The sequence below is a fragment of the Etheostoma spectabile genome, chromosome 5, assembly GCF_008692095.1.
Source record: "Etheostoma spectabile isolate EspeVRDwgs_2016 chromosome 5, UIUC_Espe_1.0, whole genome shotgun sequence".
NCBI classification, from domain to species: Eukaryota; Metazoa; Chordata; class Actinopteri; order Perciformes; family Percidae; genus Etheostoma; species Etheostoma spectabile.
In genome coordinates this window covers 24951734-24970339 of record NC_045737.1, presented here as the reverse complement: position 1 = coordinate 24970339, position 18606 = coordinate 24951734, and the positions used below count along the sequence as shown (strand labels likewise).

Below are 18606 nucleotides of genomic sequence, written 5' to 3'. Positions count from 1 at the left end.
CCCCCCCCCCCCCCCGTTATCAATGGACAGCATACAGATCATTTTGGCGCCACCCTAAGAGGTTTTAGCCAGTGCCAAAGTAAATTAACCAGGGCCAAAGCGGCTGACACTGGAAGCTAAACTAACACTTTCCAGTCAGTCCTTATCAACCATTCCTACAAATAAACAGATGTTTATATAAATGGAAAATGCAGTGAGAACACACACCCACTTTACACATTATTCAGAAGACCAGAAGTACACAGTTTTCTAGAGCAGGTCAAGTTGGAAATGGTGAAGTGAAAAGGAAAAGAATGTTGATAGGTTGTTGGCAATTTCAGTAAATGTGTTTGATCTATAATATACCAATTGAAAGTGATGAATTACTTTTTTATCCTTAATAATGTTCTGTTAATTTATATAAAAGGTATGTACAACACCCAATTCTAATGAAGCTGGGACGTTGTGTAAAATGTAAATAAAAACAGAATAATTTTCAAATCCTTATTAACCTATATTCAAGTGAAATAAACTACAAAGACAAGAAATTGAATGTTCAAACTGATAAACTTTCTTGTTTTTTTTTTTGTGTAAATCGTCACTCATTTTGAATTTGATGCCCGCAACACGTTCCAAAAAAGTTGGGACGGGCCTGTTGAAGACTGTGTTACATTACTTTTCCTTTTAACACACTAGGACACTAATTGTTGACGCTTTTTAGGTGGAATTCTTTCCCATTCTTGCTTGACGACTTCAGTTGCTCAGCAGTTCGGGGTCTTTGTTGTTATGTTTTGTGCTTCCTAATGCGCCACGCATTTACAATGGGAGATAGGTCTGGACTGCAGGCAGGCCAGTCTAGTACCAGATCTCTTTTACTATAAAGCCACGCTGTTGTAACAGGGACAGATTGTGGCTTGGCATTGTCTTGCTGAAATAAGCAGGGACGTTCCTAAAAAAAGAGTTCACTTGGATGGCAGTATACGTTGCTCCAAAACTTGTATGTGCCAAAGGACATGACGTCCACTTTTCCAAAAACAATTTTAAATGTGAACTCATCCGACAGCAGCACACTTTTCCACTTTGCATCAGTCCATTTCAGATGAGCCTGGGCCCAGAGAAGCCGGCAGCATTGATAAATGGCGTTGACTTGGCATGGTAGAGTTTTAACTTGCACTTGTAGTGTTCTGAAGTGTTTCTGAGCCCACGTGGTCATATCCTTTACATAACAATGTCAGTTTTTAATGCAGTGGCACCTGATGGACTGAAGGCCACTGGCATTCAATGTTGGATGCAGTTGTTCACAAAGAGAGGGGCTTTGCCACACCTTTCCAAGTTACCTGTTCATGGTCCAAACAGGTGTTTTTAGAGCATTCCTCAACTTCTTAATCTTTTGCCCCTGTCCCAGCTTTTTTGGAGCGTGTTGCAGGCATTACATTAAAAAAAACACACTAAAAAACACTACTTAAAGTGACTATGATTAACTTCTTAATGTTTCTGAAGCTCTGTCATTTTTCATACAATTATCTTAAATGACCTATAACATCAAAGGAGACTAACAGGAAAAAGAACACTATTGTTATATAGTTTTTGCCTCTACCTATAATGTTTTATGGCAAGTAGACAGCGCTACAGTTTCTGATTGGTCACAAATTTCTTTGTAACAACGAAAAAGCCTGTGTTAGCGCAACCAGCCAGCTGAGCCAAGTAAAAGGAACCAGGAGATTTCTTTATATTGACCTACTTGTATTTTAATGTTATTTTAGAAGTTATCTGCTGTAGTTGTGGCTGATACTGGGGCAAGACCATCCCAGGAAAAAAGAATCAACACTAACTGAAAAGTTACATATAGCCACTTTAAAAATTAAAATGTAGTAGTGTAGATGTAGCCTGAAGCAGCTTAATGGAATTTAGCCATCACTTATTTTCATATTACACCTGTACTTGTTCTACTGTGACATGTTTGACATGTCTGCTGTGAAAAGGGAAAGGCAGCAGCATGTTCGTTCATTCATCAGCCAGATAAAAAGATTAATGAGCTTTCACTGTGCGTAGCAATGTTCCTAAAAATCAACCACCAGTCTGCATTCTTACCTTTTTGTCTTTGGTCCAAATCCAATATTTTCACAATTTAAATCAGTTTTATTTTACTTACTTGATTGACTATGTTTATTAGTCAGTCTTTTCTGTAGCATACCTAAGACGTTTGTTAAATCACAGGTAATTAAGATGTATACTGATAAGATATTACACCAATAGCTTATGATAAAGCTAGTTAGTCAGTTATAGCTTACTTTGTCATTATTTTAAAACCGATTTGAAACTGTAGGAAGGGGTGGGGCTGCTGGTGGAGCAGACAGAGGTATTGTTATAGTGATTGGGGATGTGAACATTATAAAACTGATAAAGAGTGTTGCATATCTCCGTCTTTTTGTAGTGTAGAGACGTTTATACTCAACTTATTGTTTGTTGCAGTATATTCGGAACATAGCAAAGATTCATAAACCTGTGTCTTAAACCCCTATCTTGTTCACTCCCTCAGCACTCCCTAGTTAAAAATAGACTCTCCGTACTTGACTCTTGATATTTTTTTTGTGATCAAGTCTTTTAAATTTCTTTTATATTCAAAAATTAACAAAACAAACCGAGCCAAAAAACCACAGAGGAAAGCTGGGAGGGAGACAAAACGAACAGATACAGAAACAGACACACACACACACAGATAGACACCAGACAAGGGACCAATCACATGCACAAGTTTATCAATTGAATGAAATAATTAAGGGGATGCAAAAAGAAAATCAATCCTGGAAAAAGATTTATGTCTACTTGAAAAAAAGGTATAACCCTTACAGGTGGGATTAACTGTATGCCAAGTATCTGTAAGCCCTAAGATGCTGCATGATTTCAGAGCATTTGTAGCCTGAGCCTTGTCTCTAGTGGCCTTTGCGTTTGACCGATCAAAATTTGGGTCCTACACAGCATTGAAATCTGCACCAACAATAAAAAGGACAGTCTGTTAACTCCAGAATTTGATTGGTGAGCGTATTATTGAAATTGCCATCACAAACATAGTAAGCTGACATAAATGGAATTCTTCTGGCACCAAATTCTGTTGTGGAGATCCCAATCCTGCCTGTATCATCTGACTAAGAAGACAACACTTTAAGTGGGAGATTCTGTTTGACAACAAAGGCCACGGGGTGAGCTTGCTGACTAAGAACTACTGACACTTATGAATCATCATTTTTGTGTAATCACTGACAAGTGTAGAGTTGTACAACTGTCGACTCATTGGAAGAATTGTGCATGTGATGGGGATTTTTGAGAGCAAATTTTTTTTTCTCCAAATTTCGACACAAATAAAATGGCTGATGTAGCTTAAATATAGATTGTGTTCTAAATAGAGAGAGATTATGGACACAGACAGGGAGAATCTTCCAGCCTCGCTGCAGCAGAGATAAATAGTGACTGCAGCACTCTCTCAGCCTGTACTCCCTCCCACCTTTAGACACTAGTCTAGGGGTCTTTTTTTAAGCCAAGGACCCCATAACTGACAGAGAGATAGAGCAGGGACACCCTTCTACTAATACTCTAGAAAATGGAGTTACATAATAAACAGGGCCTACAATTACATGTTGGGCATCCGAAAGCCTTTATACAATCTATTGAAAGCTCTGTATACGCTGTTATAATTTTCCAGGAAGTTGAAGTGAATTGAAGAAGAAAAAAAAAAAAAGAAGTACACCAGGAAATGAGTAGGGGGAAATGCAACGCTACCAAGCCACGGCTGAGCGACATACGTCGCCACGACGTGTGCTTACATTTTTCAAGAGGTACACGTCAGGTTATGGCGTAGGGTCCGGCATAAGTCCGTGTCTCCACGTACCTACGTACGTAGCAACGGTGTTTATGCAGAAGTATAAATCAAACTTAACTCAGCTGCAGTCCTTTTATTTTTTGTGCAGTGTGGATTGCAAAGAGCCACTTGAGCATGGTCTTTTCCCCTGTAGCAGGAAAAGTTAACGCCACCTTGATTTCATGTTGTTTATTGAGAAGGAAAACCAGGAAATGTGTAGGGGGAAATGCGATTCTTCTTAATTTCTCCAGATTTTCTATAAGTAGAATGTAGAGTATACTCTTGTGTCGAGTATACTCCAGTGCAGTTGCGTACGCTAAAGTAGCTACAACTATATTGTACTTGCGGAAGACGTTTTAAGACCTGGGAAGAGAATAGAATTTGAAATAATGAGTTGATTGTGAATTGATCTAATCTTCTTGCAGGGAGTACCTTGATGGAGGTTGGGGATTGTGAGAGAAGATTAGGAGCAGCAGAGCGGGAGTTCTTCCAGACGTCCGCCATCAGCTTTCTTACCCCCCTCAGGAATTTTCTGGAAGGAGACTGGAGGACCATTTCAGTGAGTCTGAAACACTACATCCGCGCCACTATTGGTAGACTAAACTTTTCAAAATTGACACTATAGTCAATGTTGACACGTTTACGGGGAAATATTGTTGCATTCTAGTATTTTACATTCTCCCCCTGGTCTCATGTATTCCGGCTAATGTTTAAGTCATTCTTTCATTTAATGTATTTTGTACAAAGTTGGATCATGCTGACTGTCCTGCAGACAGATCTGTTGGAGCAGTCTCTTAGTCAAGTCAGTTTTGTGATCAAAATTGATCATAGTTTGTCCAAGGCATTTATGAAAATGGCATTGTGTACTCTGCCTGTTTAAGCATGTTGGGTGCAAAATCTAGCAGGAGGATAACTTGGTGTAGACTGCACCGGTTGTTTTCATTTGTCTCACTACTGTCAGCACTAAACGTTTAAAAAAACAAAAAAAACAAAAAAACAGAGCTACATGTTGACATCGACTGGAATTCTCCTTTAAGTAAAGGATCTGAATACCTCCTCCTCACAGCTGAGCTCAGTGGCTTCCTGATTTTGTTGTTTACTTGCAGAAAGAACGGCGCCTTCTGGAGAATCTTCGCTTGGACCTGGATGCCTGTAAAACACGTGTGAAGAAGGCCAAGGTGGCTGAGGCTAAGGCTGCGGTGAGTCCTTTTTTGGCCTCCCAACCCGCAGCACTATTCCCCCACTCCCAATGTAATAACAAAAGTTGCAGGTTTTGGCATTAATCATGACTAACTCTCTGTATATTCATAACCCTTGCAGTGCGATGGTGAAGTGAGTATTAAATATATTTTTTTTTTTTAACTTTCAGTATGATGCACAGGTTGGGTTGTTTTTCCTGTCTAACTTGCTTTGAGTTCATTTTTGTGCCATTCTGTTAATAAGATAAGAAACTATTTATCATTGATAAAGATTTTTAAAAAAGCGAAGCAATGGACTGAAAAAACAAGACAAAAATCATTTGGACATATGGCGCAGAAGAAAGGCCCACACAAAACCAATACAGAGCAAAGAGTTAAACCAATACACCTTGACTTTTCTCAGTTTAAATTCCCTTAACATTTGAGTTCTTATTGGTTCTTATGCTCTAGAATCACGGGATCCCTTCCTCTACTGTTGGCACCATTGGGTTTTGACAGGCCTTAGTGGACAGACACACGACAATGGAGATTCATGCTCATGTTTTGGACTGAACACAAGACAAATGACACAAATTGTTTTAATCACAGGATTATGTGGTACAATGATTGGACATCTAACAGTACCCCATTCAGTAGGGGTTTACTCTAAGAACCAGCAGCCAGTTGCACCAGCTCCTTTCTAAAATTGTTGTGTGTCTAAAATAGAAGGTCCTAATTGATAGTAACTTCCCCATTTCACTATGTTCTAGGAATGTTTGTGCCTACGAAACCCCTTCTGCTTCTCTTGAAGTTTGCTTTTAACTGTTAAACAGGATAAAAAAAGTCTGACTCAGAACTTGTTTTGTTAGTATGACGATAACAAAGTCACACCTTTTGTTGACTGACAGTGTCAGACTTTTGCAACAGGTATGCATGTTAGCATGTGCATGATTAACTGCTGACTATCCTCAAAGCTTGTAAGATCCTAGTGGATTTGTCAGGTCAGGAGTTTCAATGGTGCTGGAGAGGATGTTTGCATTGCATCACCTCTTTGCACCTTTCTATAAGGACTTTAGACACACCTAATCTAAAAGTGTGCTGTCAGGCAGTAACTGCAAACCTGTCCCATCTTTTCAATTGGCTGAAATAATTCTGGACACATAATTAACCTTTTAAATTAAGAAGGAATTGAAAAGCTTGTATTTGACAATTTTAAATTAAGGAGACAAAAAAATAAACTAAAGGTCATGTTTTTAATACTTTGTATTCTGTCTGTAGAAGCCTCTTTTATTAGAGGTGGCCACATGACTGAAGACATTAATATTATCTTGATGTATTACCTACTGTATTAATATACTGATACTAATGCAGAGATTGACCATTTCACTGTGCTGGTGTGAAGCTTTAAAGTGAAACTCATCCAGATCATGGTTTCATTTCTGTTATGCTTTCTGATTGTTTTTGTCTGCATTACTGGCATTTCTAGTGTGTGCTGAAGTACGGTTGCCATGTTTATACTGAATACACAGTTGCCTCAATTCTAAATAACCTCTGTTTCTGTAGACGGCTCCAGATTTTCAGGAGACCAGACCTCGCAACTATGTGCTTTCTGCCAGTGCCTCTGCGGTAAGTAGACAAGTATGCCTCACATGTTAAATCATCTGTTAACATTTTGATAAATCGGACACAGTGCTTTTAAACTTAAACGGGCTGTACTTGAAATACTGGGAGGGTGGGCGGCTCTCACTTACCCAACTTGTCAAATACTAATGTTTTGTCTCGACCCTCTGGGTTTGATACTGACACGTGAGGCACTGGCATACAGTGCTATGTGGCCCGGCTATCAAAACAAAGAACAGAGAAGCTTGATTTAAACACACACACACAGACGGAGTGTGACTTCATTCTCTGCTCAGGAGGCCATTACTAAACTTTACCTTTACATAGAAAATAGTTGTTTACTGTAGAGCTGCAACTAACACATATTTTCACTGTTGATTGATCTGTTGATTGTTTTTTCGAAAAATGGATTAGTTGTTTGAAGGGTTGCACAATTAATTGCAATTTTATTGAAATCGCAATATTGACCAGTGCAGTTTCCAAATTGCAATTAACAATATTAAGCAATATTTATTTAACAATATTTCTTAAAAGCTAAATATGTCCCCACCATTCTGAATGAGTGTTGTGGTGCTGCAGAAACGTACCGGCCTACAAAATCCCATCCTACAGACTAAAGAAAACAATCTTTGTTTGGGGCAGAACCTTTTGCGAAAATTACACTATAATCATTTTTTTAAATTTTACATATACTTTTCAATAGAAATTAGAATAATGATACAAAAAAAATCATTCCCTCCAGTCTCATGAACCATATCAGTCAAAATAATCGCAATTAGATATTTTCATGGTGCAGCCCTAGTTGTGACGTCCTCAAATGCCTTGTTTTGTCCATAACTCAGATATTTCGTTCACTGTCACAGGGGAGAGAACTAGAACATATTCGCATTTAGGAATCTGGAACCATAAAATTTTTGTTTGATTCAAATTAATTGATTATCAAATCAGCTGGCGATTGATTTAATAGGTGACATTTAACCGTTTACTCTTTTGAGCTATTGTGTACTGCTATATTAATGTTCTGATTGTTGAGTACAGAACTTTGAAGTTTCTAAACTGAGGTCATTGACTATGACAGGGCTGGTTATTATACCAGTCACGTATTGTAAGTAGCTTTGAATTTGAACTATATTATCGTTAGGGTCCTTAGGGGTCTGGGAAGAATGGAGAACTCAGGGCTGCATTCCTGCCCTCTGTGTCATGTCTGATATTATGCTATAATGACACATCTTGGCATTCCATTGATAGTACAGTGAGTAGCTAACAGTCCACAAGGATGTTGTTCATTAACTTGTCTTAATCTCTGTACTTTTTTATTGTTTTAAGGCTTAACCACATCTTGCATTTCCTAGTTAAAGTTAGAAAATCCAACTCTTTGTTTTGCTGCCTTTTGTTGTAATTTTAGCTTTTCAGCAGATTTATTGATCATATTTTCTGTTAAGCATGCCCTCTTAAAACGTAGCTGTTGTGTGCACAACAAAGTACTTGGCACATTTTTTTCAGTGTTTTTCCTGGCTTTGAAGGAACTTACATGTGCAAGGGGGCCTTTAGGCCTCCTTCCTCTAGACTGAAAAAAGCAATTTCAATTCTGTTTCAGCTCTGACCACACCCAGCATCAGTAATGGGTGTGGTCAGAAGTGTGCTTGGTTGCATGGACCCAACACACAACATTGTTGTCACAGGGTCCTTGGGTACACCTGCACATTATTGCAGAAAGGTGAGAACTTAAACCTCTAGAGATCAGCCAAAAGAAACGCTGTCTTAACAGAGCTAAAACAGATAAGAATTCAAACATTACAAAAGATTCACATATGGAATTGTATTGTAGTGAAACAAAAAGCAGGACATTTGCCATAGTTGAGACATGACTTTAGGTGTAAAGGGATTTGTTTTTGAGTTAATGATTGAATATGCTGTGAATGTGTGTATGTACTTCCTCTCCTCCTTTGCAGAGGGTGGCAGTTCAGTTCATAGTCATAGAACAATAATAAAACAACACACACCCACCATATTCTTCATAGGAACTTCTCAAACCACTCCAGTTCACCTCTCTGCTGTTCTGTATGATCAGTGTTTTTAAAAAAAAAAAGGACTCATGGTCGAATCATTGTTTAGTACACTACTTGTGGCTGCAATTTATACCCTGGCTTCATTCTATCCTGAGTAGTTCAGTGGGTCCTCTCTTTACAGGACATGTCAAACAGCAGATTTAAGGTAGCTCATCACAGCTGTTACTAATGATATAATGATATGAACTATGTTCCTGTGGTGACCATTGCCTTTACTCAGTCATTGCATTTTCTCTCTCTCACACTTAAGCCAGTGTTATTTAGCACACAGTCAAATTTTTCTTGCATTTTTTTTTTAGTTGTCTATTCTGTATTCCTCTAGAATTAGCTGTCTAACCATGTCATAATATCTTGTGTCTTCTTAACCTTAAGCATTGCCCAACCCTAACTTGATTTTTTAGGCTGATGGCAATATTTGGGAGTCTGAAAAAATTCAGGCACCCATAAATATGCAGATAGTATTTTTTTCAGATATAAACGCAAACGTAAGCTATTTATTTTTTTTTTTTAAGAATGTGACCGTAATACACACTGTCCATGGGGGGTTCAAATGGAAGCACGCACATGCACTAACATGTACACACGGTCGGCCCAACTACCAAAACAAAGAATTGAGAAGCTCATAATACAAGCGTGATTTCCTTCTGTGCTCAGGACACCGTTACTCTACGTGACCTTTACATAGCACTTTTTCGTTGCTGCTATATTAATGTTCTAAATCAACCACCAAAATGCATTATATTCTGCAAACTTTGCATGCCTACCCCTGCTGAAATTATGTCTTCCAGGTATTAAACAATAGTTTTTATCATTTAGTAATGAGTTACTTGTTGTACATCACACTAGTCGAAGGTCTTTCGAAATATCCTTGTTATAACTTATTTCTCTCTTCTTTTGTCACATGCTCTGACCTTTCAGCTCTGGAGTGAGGAAGTGGAAAAAGTAAGAACGTCAATGTTGTGATTGTGAACTTTGTCTCACTTTCTGATCTCCAGGAGTAAACCCTTAGTATTTTCTCCAAATGAACTAGATCACACCATCTGTTGTCTAATAGTAGAAGTGCTTATACTCGTTTTAATTGGCCACATCAATAGGCAGTTCCAGACTAGGGCTGGGTACCAAATTCAATACTTTTTAGGCACCGTCAAAATTACCAGCATCGAGTATTGAATAATGCCTCGTCATCCAATACCCAAATTCAATAATTAAGGAATAGATCTCATCAGCGTCAGTGAGCCAGTCAGCACGCAGCATGCTTCTACCTAGATCTAATAATAACTATGATTGGCTGTCTAACATTACACGTTGCAGAGACACGCAGGAAAAATTCTACGTTACACAGAGAAAAGGCTCATGTAGTAGGAGCTGGAATTAATAGTAAGATTTGTGCCGTAAAGTGTTATGTTGAAATTTCTTTAGTTATAATGGTTTAATAAAATTTATATTGAAAAAGTATTGTTTAGGAACTATTATTGAAGTCACGGTATTAGTATCCGTACCCATTCCTATTCCAGACACATTGAATTTTAATTGGGGATTAATTATATATGCTAATTGCTAAGGGGGTTTTAGAAAGTGGTAGACAATCTGACCAGCTCTTTGTTTGAAGCATATGAGGCCTTGAGTCCCACCCTATGGATCCAACTCCTAACTTATCAGCTTTTACTCTTACCCCTCTACTGCACATAGAACAGTACAGTGTGCAAACAGTTCAGTAGCAAAACAACTCAAGACTTCCCCGATGAATGCTCCTTGATATAGATTACATGTTACGTGTGTCTTCTGGGAATTCTGTAAAATTCTAAAACTCTAATTCTTATTTTTTCAGGCTGAACACGAGCTTCGAGTGGCCCAAACCGAGTTTGACCGCCAAGCAGAGGTTACACGGCTGCTTTTAGAGGGCATCAGTAGTACACATGTAGGTCAGCCACACACACATAGTGGGGAGAAAAAAAAATCTCAAAACGGTTCAGCTATGACATGAATGTCACATGCCAGCCTTGCTGTGTAATCACTGGTTCCTGCAAACCGCAAAAGGTTTAGCCCACATTTTCTAACCCCATCACCAGAATAATGCGTTGAGGATTCTTTTTATGGAGTAAAACATAATATAAAGTTTGTTGTGCCAGAGCGCACTGAAATTAGTCAACCTATACCCAACAATATATAGAAAAGTTCAAATTAGCTCCATCATGACCAACTACAACTGTAAAAGGTTACTTACATATTAATGCATCAGTAATAATAATCCTATGAAATGATATAGAATGTACAGTTTACAACACCTTTTACTTTGGGAATATTTTTCTCTTTGTGGTATTTTTACTTCTATGTAAGTAAAGGATCTGAGTACTTCTTCATGGAGTTTGAATCTGTGTTTCTTTAAGAGGGACTATTGTGTTGCTTTTCTGCAGGTAAACCACTTGCGCTGCCTGCATGAGTTTGTGGAGGCCCAAGCAGCTTACTATAAGCAGTGTCATTTCCACATGCAAGAACTCCAGAAAGAGCTGGCCAGGTGAGACAGGAGATTTTGTGGGGGGATGGTGTGATTGCACTGGCCCTTACAGGGGTAGCCATCTATCGTCATACAGTCTTCATATTTATATAGCACCTTTAAACTGAGTTTACAAAGTGCTTTGACAGACAAAGCAAGGCATCTAGAGGTCAATGAAACAACAGAGAGCTAAACAGTGGGCCAAACAATAGTGTTGTAACCCTAGAGATCAGGGAGTCACCGTTGATGTAGGAAAATATAAAGAAGAATGGAAGAGCTGGTTACAATAAGTTCAGTTAACGTATTAACAACACAACAAGTGCAATGCCGCTCCAAGGCAACTAAGGTCAGAGACCAAACAAAAGGCGGGCATGCCCGGTGTAGACTGAGTCCTCTCTAAAAGAAAACCAAGATGATCCCATTAGAAAGTGATAAAAAGAAAGCCAGGACTGGATTACAAACTAAAGACCAAGCACAAGATAATCACTCTCCTATTGTTAAAAAAAAAAAAAAAAAAAAGGAGTAAATAACCTACCAAAACCCACTGGCTTAGAAAAGCACTGCCAGCAGCAAACCAAGGCTATGGGATAAAACAAGCAGCCATTGCAGGGTTTCCTCCCTCCTTTATAGAGGGAACTCGGCAAATGCAGGTGTACTCAGTGAGCAATTAACAGCCAACCTGGAAAAGAAAGACACACACACACACACACACACACACACACACACACACACACACACACACACACACACACACACACACACACACACACACACACACACACACACACACACACACACACCTACTTAACAATAGCAAGTCAAAATCTGGGTAAATAAAAAGATGGAAGACGATAAGAAGACAAAAGACACAAAATATTGTAGGGAGAAGACAACAATAAATTTAAAAAAAAAAAGACATGACCAAACATGGAAACAATTACCCAGGGATTGATTAATCACTGTTAAAACACAAAATAACCGTATGAATATAAGCAATTACATAAATTAAAAAAAAGAAGAGCAACACAAGATAAAATAAAGGAATTTATCAAATGAAAGGAAGTTTTTTCAATGGGTTTTAAGAAGTGATTTGAAAGAGTTCAGTGAATCTGTGAGCCTTATCACCAGTATTTAGCCTTATTTATCGGTATTGATTGTAATATCCATATATTGCACTGCCAACAATGCACAAAGTTGGTGCATTACTGGGGAGTTGCAGTTATCTTCAGCTTCATCAATGAAAAAACATTTTGTGATTTATTTGCTTTCAATGATCATACAGTACCTAATGAGGGCCACACGGAATCTGTGGAGGCAGAATTTGGAAAAAAAAAAAGGGGGGGGGTCTGAATGTTAACATATCTCCACCCCAAGCAGACAAACTGCTAAATTCTGCAGATGTTCCTTTTGGATAGACGGAAAACTCAAAAGTTGCACCTTTGTCAGTGCTAATAGAAATCCTCATGTAGTATTTGAAGAGGCACATATATATATATATATATATATATATACTCTACCGGTCAAAAGTTTGGGGTCACTTACAAATTTCCATGTCACTCCATTATAGACATAATACCAGCTGATCTGAGTGGGTGGCTGATCTTTAATGCAAGATCTACATTGCCCCTAGCAGCAACAATTAATCCAATGTTCCAGAGGCACATTCTGTTTACTATGATATCATTTTAAAAACTAACTAGAAAACACTGGAGAATCCTTTTGCAATTAGTAAGCACATAATGTATTTGAAAACTGACCGGGTTAAAAAAAACAATGCAACTGACCTCAGCTGGTATTCTGTCTATAATGGAGTCAATGGAAATTTCTAAGTGACCCCAAACTTTTGACCGTGAGTGTTGTGGTGTGGTATATGTATATATATATATATATATATATATAATATATATATATATAATATATATATATACGTGTATATATCCATGAAAGCCTTTCTGGTTTTGTATTCTAGGTTTTGTCAAATTATGACAATCATTTTATTGTCTCATGCCCTCAGTTCTGATCAGGACGTGTGAGTATGGCTCGTCCTTGTGTGCTGTGTGTTTGCTCTTTCTCTGTGTGTTTGTTTGGGTTGGGTGTGGCGGTATGGGGTGTGTCTGACCCCACATTTACTTGCTTTCCAGGTTCCCAAATGCTTTTTGGCCTTTCTGCTCATTACTAAACTGGTTTGAATCCTACCTAAAGAATGGGATTACTTGTGTCTATAGGTAATTATGCATCTGAGCGTACAAATATGACGTGCGGAGTTCCGCAAGGCTCCATTCTGGGGCCTCTTCTGTTTAACATCTACATGCTTCACTGGCTCAGATTATGGAGAAAAACAAAATAGTTACCATAGTTATGCGGACGACACACAAATTTACATAACCTTATCGCCAGGGGACTATAGTCCAATACAAAAATGACTAAGTGCATCGAACAAATTAACGGCTGGATGTGCCGAACTTTCTGAAATAAATGAAGGAAAAACTGAGGTGGTTGTTTTTGGAGCAAGAGGAACGATTAAAAGTCTGCGCTCAGCTTCAAACAACAATGTTAAAAACAACAGACAAGCCCGAAATCTGGTGTAGTCATGGACTCAGACCTACTAACAGCCACATTAAGACAATTAAAAAGCGCCTACTATCACCTTAAGAATATATCAAGGGTTAAAGGACTTATGTGTCAACAGGATTTGAAAAACTTGTCCATGCCTTTTCTTCAGTGACTTGACTACTGTAACGGGGTCTTTACAGGTCTCCCTAAAAAATCAATCAACAGCTGCAGCTGATTCAGAACGCTGCTGCTCGAGTCCTCACTAAGACCAAGAGACGGATCACATCACTCCAGTTCTGAAGTCTTTACACTGCTTCCTGTGTCTCAAAGAATTGATTTCAAAGTACTCTTGCTAGTTTATAAATCCTTAACGGTTTAGGTCCAAAATATATGCTGATCTGCTACTACACTAGACCACCCAGACCTCCAGGTCTGGGACAGGTCTGCTTCTGTCCCAGAGTCAGAACTAAACAGGGTGAAGCAGCTTTCAGTTTCTATGCTCCTCATATCTGGAATAAACTCCCAGAAACCTGTAGATCCGCTGCTACTCTCAGTTCTTTTAATCAAGGCTGAAGACCTTTCTATTTGATGCTGCCTTTCTCTTAAATGACTACATTTCTTTAATTTCTTATGCTGCACTGTAAATTTTTCTGTTGTGTTTTATGTTTCTCTTTGTTTTTAACTGTCTATCATGTGTTTTACGGTTTTTAATGCTTGTGATTTTACTGTTTTACTTGTGTTTTATCGTTCAACTGATTTTGTGTAAAGCACTTTGAATTGCCTTGTTGCTGAATGTGCTATACAAATAAAGCTGCCTTGCCTTGCCTTTCCTTTAAATAAATTATTACTCAGTGCTTAACATTGGAAATCATTGTATTGGCTCATTTTCCCTTTTTAAGAATGGAGTGAGATGAGGTTCTATCTAAAGGGATTTCTTTTCATGGCGGCAAAACAACCACTGATGAATCACATTTTACAATTCGATGCAACAATTTTTAACATGAGACTTCATGTCTTTTTTTGTTTTTTATTTCCATTGGCGTTTTACTAATTAACTGTAAAAAAAACTAACAAAAAAACACGTTTGGTTCTGTGCGTTCATGCTTTTAAGACACTCTTTAGAGCGCTGGCTACTGTGCTCCATGGCTGCAACACTGGCCGCTACGGAAACCAAAACTTGTGCATGTTGAATTTGAAACCGCTGATCGGATTCAAAACCAAATTTTCCAAATGATTCCAAAAAAACTAAAACGATTCCATTGGAATGCCTAATCCTACTCGTGATATGCTTGGTTTCCAGTCATGTGCTGATACCATTTTTTGCTATTTTATGTGTTATTTTTGTATGTTTGTATTTCCTATGTACGGTCTGATCATCTACCTTCTCTCACTTAGGCTTCCCAATGCATTTGCGCTGAACTCCACTAACTCCATAGCTACTGCGGGCTCTGCATCAGAGGGCATCAGCCGCCCTGGGGAGACAGACACACTGAAGATTGAGGAAGTTCAGGCACCAGCGACAGGAACCCGCAAGGCCAAAGTCCTTTATGATTATGATGCTGCTGACTCCAGTGAGCTCTCCCTTTTAGCTGACGAGGTAAGGTTTCATCATTAACCTGCAGCTGGTTGTTAGAATAATGGCTATTGGCCAGAAATCTCTCCAGTTTTAACATAAGTCTCACTCATGTGTCATTTGCTGATTCAAGTAATGCGTCTGCCCTTTCCCTTGAAAGCTAATGTGTTTTTTTTTCTAAGTATATACAGATGAAGGCGTAGTCAATTTGAGATGGCCCACCTCGCCTACAAAACGTTGTTGTTAACCCTGACTAAGTCAGCAGTGTCTCAGGGACCCTCAAGAACACAACAAAAAATGTGCAAATCCAACAATTCTTAGATGCTGACTTGAAATGGAAAGATTCCACACTTTGCTCTTGCTCAGCATCACAACTTATTTCATTTTTTTTTTAAATCATCAATATGATATTATTAATAAATTGTGATGAATGTGCAGCCTATAGCTCACATGTTAGAGCATGCACCCCAGGTTCGAGGTTCGATTCAGACCCGAGGCCCTTTGCTGCATGTCATCCCCCCTCTCTCTCCCCCATTTCCTGTTTATTTTCAGCTGTTCTAAATAAAGAAAAAAAAAAAAAAAATTGTGAAGCCAAGCCAGAGCTGAGTGTATGATCTTTCTTTTTTTAAGTCAGGAGAGTTATAACATAAACAGCCTCCCTTTTAGTCTTGTCTTTCCACCATCACATGCCCCTTAATAACCCCCTTATGAAACTAAAGGCCATGGTCTTGTTATGTCAAAAAAAAAATGTTTTCTTCATCTTCTAAGCACATTTTACCCATTTAATTTTGGTGTTCATGTACTCTGTTTTACAGCTCATCACAGTTTACACAGTGCCAGGAATGGACTCTGACTGGCTGATTGGAGAGAGAGGAAATCAGAAAGGGAAAGTGCCTGTCACATACCTGGAGCTTCTCAGCTAAAGAACACACACACATTGAGACACACACACACACACACACACACACACACACACCACACGCATGTGCATGTGTGAGTATCCTGAAGCCATGAGGATATTTCATTCACTTCATTAATTCCACACTCTTACACTAACCTGTAACCTTGAATAGCACTTCTCCACAGAAGCATTAGCAAAAGTAAACACCACACACACACACACACACACACACACACACACCACACCACACACACACACACACACACACACACCACACACACACACACCACACACACACACACACACTCTCATTTGTGTGCCTCTCAGAACACACTGAAGTATAATCACATGACACGGACCGCAGTGATAATGGAAACAATGTTACAATGTGTGCAGGAAATGTCCCTGTGGGGAATAGTTAACATTCCTTTTAGGTATGTTTGGTGGATTATTATTATTGTTATTATGATGATGATGTTTTCTTATTTATTACATATTTATTGTACATCCCAATGGTTCAGGTAGACCTTCCTCACTGTTTTCAGACTGATTTCCTTTGAAATAATGTTGATTTGTTTAAATGAAAAAAAAAAAGTGTCTTTATTGTCTCTTGAAGCTGTCGATGGAGTTTGTCTTCAGAAGGCAGCGGTACAGATGAAACAAGCGTGGTTAAGCATGCCTCATTGATTCTCCCAGTTAAAGGGGTGATGACAATTCTTGTCCTCTAATTATGTCAGTTAAGTACAGTTTATCTCTGTGTGACAGATACTCCTCGTTGAATAAGTGAAAACAGACATGGGCAAACGTGTTATGTTCTGTTGCATATGCGTTTTCCTGAAAAAAGGTTTATTTTAATTCCATAACTGAAAATAACATAAGACTCCTTCATAGTTTTTCAACAGAAATGCGTTCTGTGTTATTCCCCTTTCTTCAAAATGACATAAATAGATTTGCACTTTTTGTGTGTTTCTTGTTTTGTTTTATTTTTATTCTCGATAAAAACATTAAATATGACAAACACTTAAAATGGCAAATAAAGGTTTTTTATGAATTTGTTTTTTATCATTCTATTATTCTCAACTCTTTGGAAGCAGATTTGCCTTAACTGCTAATTAAAAAGAATGTATCTTCTGTTATTTAAAGTGACAACTATATTTTGTGGACAGTTGGATGGAAAATTACAGCTACAGCTTTGCTCTATTGAGTCATGGCATTCACTTGTTTTGATTAGACTTTATACCAAATGGGCTTTTTTTATTTTGCCTCTCACGCCTTTCCACGGCACTGAAGATGTCACTTTTAAACATATGAACACCTGTGCAGCAAAAAAACATGAACACTTCCATCCTAACTGCCTTAAGATGATGGGTAGGAACTGCTAGGGCCATCTGCTGCAAACAGGAGACTGTTCTCCTCACAAAAAAATGTCTAGAGACCTAACGTACACCACATACGGCATGCAAGACTCCCGACTTCTTTTAATCATGTGTGCGTGTTTGTGTGATTTTGGTTTTTCCCTAAGTGTTTTTTGAATTTGCGCCTTTCCTGTTTGTTGCTGCTTTGTCTGTTAATACGTGAAAGTGTCTTCGCTCTTAGTGCTGCATGTGCTACAACTGTGTGTGTGTGTGAGAGTGTGTGAGTGAGTGAGTGTGAGAGAGAGAGAGTGTGTGTGAGAGTGTGTGTGTGAGAGAGAGAGAGAGAGACTGGATTAACAAACTGTTTGCACAGAAACTAATGTGCTCTCTCACATCCAGTATGTGTGCATGCAAACGCGCTGCCTTTTTTATTTTAACTACTCAGTTTTTGTGAAATGAGAATAATGTTTGCTCAAACTAATTTCTTACCACTTCTTAATGGGGGCTAATGATTTGGTACTTGGCAGACTAATATAATCCATGGCACGTGTGCTGCTCTCTACTCTTGTGCTCATTTCACAAACTGTAAAAAAAAATGTTTTTTTACTAAAACTGTTGTAATTCTGTTTACCTCATCTTGTATTATAAATATTATTATTATTATATATTTTGTCAAAATATATATATTGCCTGTTCCTTAACCATGCTGAATGAATGAAATGTATGCAATTTAATAAAAAGTAATTATTTGAATTCATTGACTTTTCACAGCTACTGTATATACTTATATCATTGGAAACCATATATAACTAGAACAACATCCCTCAGTCCCATATAAGAATGAACATGGAAGTGATTTGAGATTTTAGGGTAAAACTTTGGCTCAAAAAAATCATAAATCACAAAACTAAGAACAATATAACAACTTTGTTTTCAGTCTAAGCTACACACCTTTATAGTTTCATGACTACATTTGGCACAGTTGTGCCACTATTGTGGTTACAAAATATGTCTGCAAGCAGACAGAA

The 18606-nt window shown here is 38.2% G+C and overlaps 1 protein-coding gene across 1 annotated transcript in view; it reads left to right on the top strand.

Annotated features, from left to right (window-relative positions):
* LOC116689945 (endophilin-B2-like) overlaps positions 1-18242 on the top strand; it is a 29162-nt gene extending 10920 nt beyond the window's left edge. Inside the window, 11 exon segments of the mRNA XM_032516680.1 lie at positions 4261-4394; positions 4942-5034; positions 5156-5167; positions 6577-6639; positions 9621-9644; positions 10531-10620; positions 11117-11217; positions 13211-13225; positions 15145-15346; positions 16138-17854; positions 17926-18242. Coding sequence (XP_032372571.1) covers positions 4261-4394; positions 4942-5034; positions 5156-5167; positions 6577-6639; positions 9621-9644; positions 10531-10620; positions 11117-11217; positions 13211-13225; positions 15145-15346; positions 16138-16245 — 842 coding nt within the window. The 3' untranslated portion in view covers positions 16246-17854; positions 17926-18242.
* The last annotated feature ends 364 nt before the right edge of the window (positions 18243-18606 follow it).